This window comes from Budorcas taxicolor, chromosome 14 (genome assembly GCF_023091745.1).
Source record: "Budorcas taxicolor isolate Tak-1 chromosome 14, Takin1.1, whole genome shotgun sequence".
Classification (NCBI taxonomy): domain Eukaryota; kingdom Metazoa; phylum Chordata; class Mammalia; order Artiodactyla; family Bovidae; genus Budorcas; species Budorcas taxicolor.
Genome location: NC_068923.1, coordinates 58,192,688 through 58,203,199, shown reverse-complemented (window position 1 = coordinate 58,203,199; position 10,512 = coordinate 58,192,688). Strand labels below are relative to the sequence as shown.

The 10,512-nt window shown below is 43.9% G+C and overlaps 1 protein-coding gene across 1 annotated transcript; it reads left to right on the top strand.

The window, feature by feature from the left end:
- The first annotated feature begins 522 nt into the window (after positions 1–522).
- CCN3 (cellular communication network factor 3) lies at positions 523–8,920 on the top strand. Its single transcript, XM_052651933.1, has 5 exons — positions 523–679; positions 807–1,032; positions 2,312–2,566; positions 4,111–4,325; positions 7,434–8,920. The coding sequence occupies exons 1-5, from the start codon at positions 569–571 to the stop codon at positions 7,692–7,694; spliced, it is 1,068 nt and encodes a 355-aa protein (XP_052507893.1). The 5' UTR covers positions 523–568; the 3' UTR covers positions 7,695–8,920.
- The last annotated feature ends 1,592 nt before the right edge of the window (positions 8,921–10,512 follow it).

Below are 10,512 nucleotides of genomic sequence, written 5' to 3'. Positions count from 1 at the left end.
TCAGAGCGAGCGTGCCCTAAACAGTGACAAACCTGCATGTGCTTCCTTTATGACTAAACTCCTGGGCCTCTCGCCAACCCCCCACAGATGGTCGCAAACATCAGACACCCTTTAGGGGAGCCCCACGTTTGCAACCCGGCTGGGAACGGCCAGGCGGAGAAGCGTGATGGGGAGTGGCGGTGTCTTAGTCCTGGGGGAAGGCGCAGCCGCTTCCAGGAGGAAACGGGCGTTTCCTTCCCACGCGCTCGGCGAGCTCTGGGTCCTGGCCCCGGGCCTCCACCCAGCCCCGCCCGGAGCTCTGGGAAAAGCCAGTCGCCACACACAGGCACACGCAGGCCCCAGGGCCGCGCCCAAAGGAGAGCGGCACCCACAGCCAATTGCTATGGCAACCCCGGGGTTCGTTCCACTCCCCACCCCGCCGGTCCCCCCGCCTCCTGCCTGAGCTGCAGCCAACCGGCTTATGCGCGTCCCAGGAGCGCGCTATAAAACCTGCGCTGTGGCGCTGGCCCGGGGCGAGCCCGACCTGGAGCGGGGCGAGCAGAGCCAATCTCCGACCTGGAAAAGGCCTATGAGAGCGACAGGGGAAAGCCTGAACATGCAGGGCGCGCAGAGCCCGAGTCTCGGTCTGCCCAAGCAGTGCCTCTGCCTGGCTTTCCTGCTCCTCCATCTCCTGGGACAGGTGAGTGGCGCACTCACCAGGTGCCTCTGGTTACTTTCTGAGCAAAGCCCCTGCTCGATCTGTGGCTCACTCGGCGTTCCAGCATCCCTGATGAGAAGTTTCTCCTTCTGGTGTTTGCCGCCCTCAGGTCGCTGCGGCTGAGCGTTGCCCCTCCTCGTGCCCGGCCACGTGCCCCCCAAAGCCTCCGACCTGCGCCCCTGGGGTGAGAGCGGTGCTGGACGACTGCTCCTGCTGCCTCGTGTGCGCTCGGCAGCGCGGCGAGAGCTGTTCGGTGCTGCTGCCATGCGAGGAGAGCCGCGGCCTCTTCTGCGACCGCAGAGCGGACCCCAGCGCCCAGACTGGCATCTGCATGGGTAAACCTGCCCCCACCCCGCCACCTGATCTCCTGTCTCTCGATAGCGGAGCTGTCCCCTCTTTCCTCTCCTCTTGCCTTTGTTCCCAGAGGGTGGTGCACAAATACTCATAGTGATGCCCTAGTTGATTTTTATGGAGCGCCTGTGCCAGGGATGGTTTGGGGTCGCGTGGGGTTTGGAGGAGAGCCAGAAGCTGGAAGGAAACCTGCCCTCCCGTGGAGGTGAGAAGCGTTGGTCACTTGCCTCCCTAGAGAAGAATCCAAACAGACTGGGAGCAGAGCAGAGTTAAGGGCCAGTGAAGTCATTTCCTATCCACGTTTCCAGGGGATGCTTGGGGGGTGATGGAAACTTGGGCTTACTCACAGGCTCAGAGTTCCCCCAACTGTAGCCATTCAGGTTTGTTTTCACACCTGTAATTGTCCCATTTGAGCCAAAGCAGCCCCTACTCTCCTGGGACCTATGGAACCCCTGTATGAGTTGTGAGTAAAATCAAGCTGGTGAAACTCAACCAGTCAGTTTCCCACCTGGTGTACCATTTAGTTGGAGGCTGTCCCCACCTCCCTGGATGAGGGGGCTTGGGATAGTCTTCTAGCTTCTTTTCTAAACTAGCGATGATTTATTGCACTGGGATGCCAAAGAATCTGAAGCCCTTCCCAGTTTGCCCAGTTAACCTGTTTGGAGACTGAAGAGCTCTGTTTTTCTTTTAAATTCTGAGCTCCTGGAATAGGAGAATCTAAGGAGGTTCTTGCAAAACAACCTTTTCATTGGGAGCAAAAGCTGTGTGACCTTGGGAGTGTCACTTCACGGTCTGGCCCCTCTTCCTTCATCTGTAACATGAGTGGCAGGACTGGGTGGTCTTGAGTGTCTCTTCTTCTTCCTCTGGGAAGCTCCATGAGGACATCTCTCTACTGGTGACACAGATCAGCAACCAGATGCCTTCAACTAGAGAAAGAATGAATTGGGGTTTGGAACATGTGCTGTGCATCTTCTATAGCTTCTCCAGTGCATCCTGTTTTTTTTTTTTTTCTCCCCTTCCCTCTCTGCTCTTCTTCCCCAAGACTCTTCACCACCCCATTAATAATCACTGTAGCCCGCCAAGCTCCTCTGTCCATGGGATTTCCCAGGCAATAGTACTGGAGTGGGGTAGCCGTTTTCTTCTCCAGGGGACCTTCCTGACCCAGGGATCGAACTCAGATCTCCTGCATTGCAGGTAGGTTTTTACTGTCTGAGCCACCAGGGAAGCCCCTTCCCTCTCTGCTCTTCTTCCCCATGATTCTAGCGGTAGAAGGAGACAACTGTGTGTTCGATGGAGTCATCTACCAGAGTGGGGAGACCTTCCAGCCAAGTTGCAAATACCAGTGCGCCTGCCAAGATGGACAGGTTGGCTGTGTGCCCCGCTGTGAAGAGGACTTGCTACTGCCCCAGCCCGATTGCCCAGCTCCCAGAAAAGTTAAAGTGCCAGGGGAGTGCTGTGAAAAGTGGATCTGTGACACCAAAGAGACGGGGACATTAGGGGGCCTCCAGACCCTTCCAGGTGAGAAACTCAACATAGCTGAATTTAACAGTCCCAGCACGGGAGGACATGCAGGCAGGAAGGACGTGTGCTCTTTGGGATTTGCAGTGAGAAACCAGCTTCAGTTTCTGGCCATTCATTCGTGGAGTCCAGCTGGCCCACGGAGATTAGACATAGCACGTGTGGGAATCCCAGCCAAGTTATGGAAGTATGCACACAGCCTCTCCTGAAGAAGAGTCATGTTCAGTGGTTCTTTTGAGTCATAGGAGTGATTTTTGTAATCTTATTACATGACTACTATTTATATTTTAGTCTGTCTCACTTGACCCTTATTAACATTGCAAAGGTATGTTTTAGCAACATTATGCAAAACACACAATTGATATAGCTTCTATATTTATGGCAAGAGTCAATTTATGTGAGTCACTCAGTCATGTCCAACTCTTTGCAGCCCCATGGACTATAGCTCTCCAGGCTCCTCTGTCCATGGAATTCTCCAGCCAAGACTATGGGAGCGGTTAGCCATTCCCTTCCCCAGGGCATTTTCCCGACCCAGGAATTGAACCCAGGTTTCCCACATTGCAGGAAGATTTTTTTTACCGTGTGAGCCAATGGGAAAAGCTATCAATTCAAGGGGAATGACTTTTAGGTCATTTGCAAAGGGCCTGGTGATAGCTCTTTCTTTTCTAGATTCTGTCAACTACCTATGCACTCTCAAGACTATCTCCCATAAGGAATGCCATCCCTGGACAAGTGTCACAGAGAAATGCCACCTTTCTAGATGCTGCAGGAAGGATCAAATGACACTTTAGGGTCTTTGTTTGCTTTTCCTTTTGTTTTGGCTCTTAAAGGAAATGAGCTTTTTTTTTTTTTTTTAGAAAAGCAAAAATTCAAGATCCAGTAGAGAATATTTTAAAAGCCATTAATCAGCCAGATTATTTACACTGGCAGGACACAGAACTTTACAGTCTTTCTGAAGTGAGGAATTATCAGCTATGCCTTACAGATAGGAAAATTGCCATGTAAGGGAGGAGATGTGCCCAGCATATTAAGTATTGAGACTGACCTGTCTGAAAGTGACTGTATCCCACAACCCAGACAACCAGTTGCACTTCCCTAAGGCAGAGTTTTACTTCCATCACTATTTTGAGTTGGTTGGTTCTACTTTCCCATCCAATTACAATTTTTAACTGATCATCTTTCTAGACAAAAATCACATGTTGAAATCATGTGATTTCTCTACAGTTTATGGAATGGTTGTTGATGCTATATGGTGCTATATTATTAAAACTACTAAGCTTCTCAAAGACAGATTTTCCTTAAGTTCTCATGAACAGATTGGACAGTCATTCCACAAAGATTTCTTGAAGGTCAACTGTGTGCTAGGCATTGTGCTACCTGTTTGGGGCTTATAAATACAGAGTTCCAGGTCTGTCCCCTGAAAGCCCCTGAGTTGAGCAGGTACCTGATTGGATGAGATGCTTTTTCTAATAATGGTTGAAAGGACCACTCTGCCATCCCCATGTTTCACTCAATAGTGCTGTCTTTATTCCAAAATCCCATAGCCTACAGGCCAGAAGCCACTCTAGGAGTTGCAGTCTCGGACTCCAGTATCAACTGCATCGAACAGACCACAGAGTGGAGTGCATGTTCCAAGAGCTGTGGCATGGGTTTTTCCACCCGAGTCACCAACAGGAATCCTCACTGTGAAATGGTGAAGCAGACCCGGCTCTGCATGGTGCGGCCCTGTGACCAAGAGCACAGGCAGCCAACAGACAAGGTACAAGCCTGGGAGAAGCCTCCTGTGACAGAGGAGGTAGCCTTGCTCATTGGGCCCTGTGCCTTAGCAAGTCTCTGTGATGTTAGTTGACTCTGCAGTCATTTCCAGTAGAGGATAGAGGAGTTTACCTTTTTTTTTTTTTTTCTCTTTAATGTATTGAAATATCCTAAGCAACTCACAGCAGGTAAAGAGGGAGAGGTCAGTGATCCTGTGGTTAAGACTCCATGTGGTTAAGTCTCCATGCTTCCATTACAGGGGGCATGGATTCAGTCCCGGGTCAGGGAACTAAGATCTACATGCCACGTGGTGCCAACAAAAAAAAAGAAAAAAAGAGGGAGAGGTTGGACAACTCCAATACTGTCCCCAGTTGAGAAAAGTCTGGCAAATCTCATTTCATCCTGGAAAAACACAGTTACTCAATGATTTTAGAAAGGTCATTTCTGAGCCCAGTTGTCTTCAACCTTTAGGTTTAGTCTGAAAGGAGCAACAGAGTAGGGACCACACCTGCCTTCCAAATCCCTCTGTCCTCCACGTCCTACCTGGAACGTACTGTATGCTTGATAAACAACTATGGATGAATAAATGAATGGGTGTCTGGGAATTATTTTCAGTCTTTCAAAAAGCCTAGTGCCACCAGTACATTTTCCAGGAAGAAGTGATATGTGCCAAATAAAATAGCACATTGTTTTCCTTTTTTGCTGGAATGGAATCAACTCAGTGTGTTAATGCTGAGCAGAAGGCATGCAGTTCAGAAGCTCTGATTGGTTCCTGATGACATCACAGTCCTTGTTAGCAGAACCCAAGATCAGATAAATGCAATACTCAAATCAAACTAGTTGATGGACCCTTGTACAAACCTAAAGCCAAAATAAAGCAGTCCCTAGCAATGAAAGATTTACATATCTCTCAACTGAGGCAATATCATCTCATGCTCAAGAGAGCAACTCTGGAGCCAGACAGCCTGACTTTAAATCCTGGCTTCTCATATGAGCTAGCTGTGGGACTTGGGTGATTTTCTTAACCTTTAAGCCTCAGTTCCTTCCCTTACATAACAGAGACATTAACAGTAGCTACAGTTCCTTACTCAGAGTTGTCATGAAGATTAAATTCCATGAATTTGCAAAGTGCTGGGCATAGATTGTTGCCCTGGCGCTCAGATGCTCAGCTGAGTCTGACTCTTTGCGACCCATGGACTGTTGCCCACTGGGTTCCTCTGTCCATGGGATTCTCTAAGAATACTGGAATGGGTTGCCATTTCCTCCTCTAGGGAATCTTCCCTACCCAGGGATTGAACCCTGGGGCTCTTACATCTCCTGCATTGCAGGCGGATGCTTTACCACTAGTGCCACCTGGGAAGCATAGATTACTGTATTAATATACATATCATTACTTGATATTAACCATTATTTCTGTTATTGGTAAAATAAGAGTCTCTAGTGGTTGCATTGTTATACGGCTACTTAACTCTCTGACTTTTTAAGATCCATTCTAACTTTGTGCTTCTTCTACCAGTTTAGAAAGAGCACCTAGAAACACCTTCCTCTGTTTCTGTCCCTTCATCTCTCTCTCTCTCTCTCTCTTACTCTCACACACACACAAATGTTGCAGACCTTGTGCCTTTTGGTTTATATTGGCAAAAATATACACTGAGTATTAAATATCAACAAAGAAAAAGCAAGAGCCTTTAAGTACTGTCAAGAATATAGTACTTTATTACATAAGGCTTTTCCATGCCATGGCTTTAACATTTTGCTTTTTCTACAGTTTATTTTTCCAGAATTTATATTTTTTTCTTATAGAAAATATAATCTTGTACCCAGTTTAATATGAGAAGATATTATATTTAAGATATTTATTTATAGTATATGTATATATTTCGTTAGAAATCTAAAAATGTGCTCAGAATCTAGGGAAATGCTAGCCCAGTAATCATTACTTCCTTGTCACTGAAAGATTCTTAAATATGAAACAGTGCTTCTGTATGTGTGGTCCCCAGACCAGCAGCATCATCTAAGAACTTTTTAGAATTTCAAATTATGGGGATCCACATCAGATCTACTGAATAAAAACCCTGGGTTTAAGACCCAACAATGTGTGTTTTAGCAATGTGTGTTTAGTACATTTTCATGTACTCTTAAAGCTTTAGAGTTACTGATTTTAGAGAATTCCAAGTCTTATCACTCCACAATCTATGGACTCTGCCTAAAAAGGTGAAAAGCAGTGGAGAATTGTGACAAATTAGGCAAAGAAATCCAGGTGGGAAATTAACATATAATCAGTGTCTTACTGCATTATCAGTATTGGGGTTCTTCATCAGTAAATACTAATGGAATGTTGGATAAATTCCCTACTTACCATGCCTTCATGGAAAATAACCTTAAATCCCACTGTCTTAGACTTTCCTGAGGTCATAGTGTAATATCAGCAGAAAAAATGAGCTTTGTGTCAGACAAATTCAGTTACTAGTTGTCTTCTGATCACTTCAGCCTTCTGAGACTCCATTTACTCATCTATAAAACTTGGACAATTGCTTTTTACATGAATAATTGCTCCTTGTATGAGTGAATGTTGCTAATAAAGTTAAGTGAGTTAATGTCTGAAAAAATTTGAAACATTAATAGGCTTCCAGTGATGCCATATTTATTCCATTTCTCTTTATAACACCTAAAGAATGTATTGGATGAAAACTAATGGTAGTTTTCTTATGATGGCTTGAAAAAGAAACTTTATCATGCATATGCTTTCACCCTCATGCTTATGTCACTTGGTCAAAAGATGATTATAGACAATTAGGCATGGTTTCCACATTCTAGGTAGGAATGCAGACGAATACAGGAAGCAGTTAAGAATTGTACTGTCTGAAGGGCAAAGAATTTCCCAGAATCTCTTGGTTTATGTATCATGGCCCAGAACTTTGTCACAAGCTCCCAGATATTCTGGGATACTTGTAGTGGAGCACATTGTTAGAACAAAATTAACATTCTGTTAGCCAAGAAGAAAGAGCAACAGATATTGGGTAGGCAACTAGCAAGTTATTCCATATGCCTAAATGGGTCCCTCAGAGGAAAGATGACCATTTCATGCATCACTCGTTTTCTTCTTTCTTAGAAAGGAAAAAAGTGTCTCCGTAGCATCAAGTCACTCAAAGCCATCCACCTGCAGTTTGAGAACTGCACGAGCCTGCACACCTACAAGCCCAGGTTCTGTGGGATCTGTAGTGATGGCCGATGCTGCACTCCCCACAACACCAAAACCATCCAGGTGGAGTTCCAGTGCTCCCCAGGGCAGATCCTCAAGAAGCCAGTGATGGTCATCGGGACCTGCACCTGTCACAACAACTGTCCTCACAGCAACTCGTCTTTCCTCTAAGACTTAAAGCCAAACACCAGCAGAGGGAAGATGTAACATGTCCCTTAAGAAGCTCACCTACAGAGGCAAACTGCAGCCACCCACCATCAAATGAATATAAGGAAAATTATGAAGAATTATTATCCTCCTCTGAGTCTCATGTATTTTCTGTGGTCATACGAGGTCAGTTATATCTGTCTTTTTTCTTCATGAAGGATATGATTAACTGTAAACCTGGAATCAAGGTAAGCTCAGGAGAGTACTTAGGGATGACTTTTTCTTTTACATGTTTACTACTCACATTTACTACACATTTACTACATGTGAAAACTTCTATAAATTTCAGAAATCAGATACACATCTGTGTAAACAGTATCACATTGTGCTTATTTTGTTATACACTTGTGAAATTTCAAGAAAAGGTCACTGTAGTGAATGACATGGTGAAGTCCAAGGGTATACTGAGAGTATTGTCATGTAAATATTTCACCATAGACTGAGGATTGACCTAAGGGTTCTCTGTGGAGCACTCTTTTTCAGTGACTCAACTCTCAACTTTAAATTCTGAGATCTGATGAAACATATAGCTCTCCAACTTGAAATCTGTTTTCTGTGTACACGGGAAACAAGCTATATCTACGAAAATGGAAGCTTATTAATTAAGTGCACTGGTGTCATAAACTGGCTCCATTTCAGACAAGCTGACTCCTTTCCAAAAGAAAGAAGCCAAACAGAAAATTACCCCTTATACAGAGATGACCAGCCTCTCTCAGCCCTCAGACATTTGTATGTGTCTGGAGGTTCCTGGGGATCACTAATTTTTTAATTCAGAAGAAGCAGAACACATCAGCAGGGGTCCTCTTACCTGACCAATGAATAAACTGAGGCCCAAAGCACCTGATTACAACTTTTGATAACTTTCAAATATGCTGGTAGTGGAATTTTGAAAAAAGAAAAACAAAATCGACATGACTGCAGTGGCGAGATACCACAAACTCCATGGTGGTTCAGAATTATTGTACAGATGCCCCAAACTTATCCTTGGGTCTTAGTTAGGCAAACTCATGAACAAGATATATGCATCTACATATGTTTATCTAACTTGTCAGGCTATAAGATAGACTGCAAACTTAAATGTATACATTCTTCTATTGTCACCCTATGTGTTCAGCTTTTCTCCTTTAAAGTATTTATATAAATATAAATTATACATTTTTAAAAATATTCTTTTTTACTTTCGCTACCTGTTGGACATTACTAAATAAACATTATCTTATCAAAGTGTGACTCTGCTACTAGTTTTGTGCTTCTGAGTTATTTTTTGAGAGTATAAGTTAAATTAAAATTTACCAATTAAATCAGATAACAAGTGAGTATCTATTGAGAGCAAAGTGGATACTTTTAGATGAACTTAAAATTTCTGATCAGAAGGAAAACAAAAGACCATTGTTAATTTGGTGATCTCTGTTGCCAAGGCCTTAGATAGTCTCCACTCTTTTTACTCAATCCAGTATCTAGAACCCTGATATTTTTTTCTGGACAGCCTTCGAGATACTTCCATAAATTAAAAATTCAACTTGTGGTTGGACCAAACAAAACTCACCTTACTGTCTTTCTTATCTAGTTAAAGTACCCCCCCCATTCTCTCAATTAGCCAACTTAAATTGCCAAGAGTATCTTCTTTTTTAAATTGAAGTATAGCTGATTTACAACATTATACTAGTTTTAGGTGTACAAATAGTGATTCTATATTTTTATAGTTTATACTCCATTTACAGTTGTTATGAAATATTGGCTACATCCCCTGTGCTATACAATGTATCCTTTTATCTTGTTTATTTTATACATAGTAGTTTGGGCCTCCTAATCCCTTACCCCTATCTTGTCCCTCCCACCTTCCCTTTCCCCTTTGGTGACTGCTAGTTTGCTCTCTGTATCTGTGAGTCTTTCTCTTGTGTTATATTATATTCATTCATTTTGTTTTTCAGCTTCCATATATGTGATAATATATAGTATGTGTCTTTCTCATCTTTCTCTGCCTATTTCACTTAGCATAATACCCTCTAGGTCCATCCACATTGTTACAAATGGCAGAATTTCATTCCTTTTTAGGGATGAGTAATATTCTATTTTGTGTGTGTGTATGTGTATATATACATATGTATGTATACCACATCTTCTTTATCCATTCATCTGGTGATGGACACTTAGGTTGCTCCTGTTGGCTAATACACTAATGCTACTATGAGCACTGAGACTCCTGATGCCAGGATTACCTTGATCATCCTGCCTTTACTCAGTGTCCAGTGGTGATGCAGAACACAGTCGTGAGCAGGGCTCTCATCTGGGCAGCATGAGGGCTAGAGTTAATATAACTCTGTGTTTTAAAGTTTTCTGGTTGATGTACTAGTTCTCTGGTTCTTTCATAATTTTTTTTTAAAAGTTTCCTTAATTCCTAGCTTCACTTCCCCATGCTGCAAGCCTTCTTCCCACCCATAACTTTAGCTAGCTTCTATTTGCCTTTTAAAATAGACTAGAAAGGACTTCCCTGGTGATACGCTGGATAAGAATCTGCTTGCCAATGCAGGGGACATGGGTTTGATCCCTGGTCCGGGAAGATTCCATATGCCACGGAACAACTAAGCCTGTGCCCCACGACGGCTGAGCCTGCGTGCTGCAACTACTGAAGCCCGCATGTCTAGAGCTTGTGCTGTGCAACAAAAGAAGCCACCACAATGAGAAGCTTGTGTGCTGCAATGAAGAGAAGCCCTTGCTCTCTGCAACTAGAGAAAGCCCATGTGCAGCAACAAAGACCTAGCACAACCATAAATAAATAGAT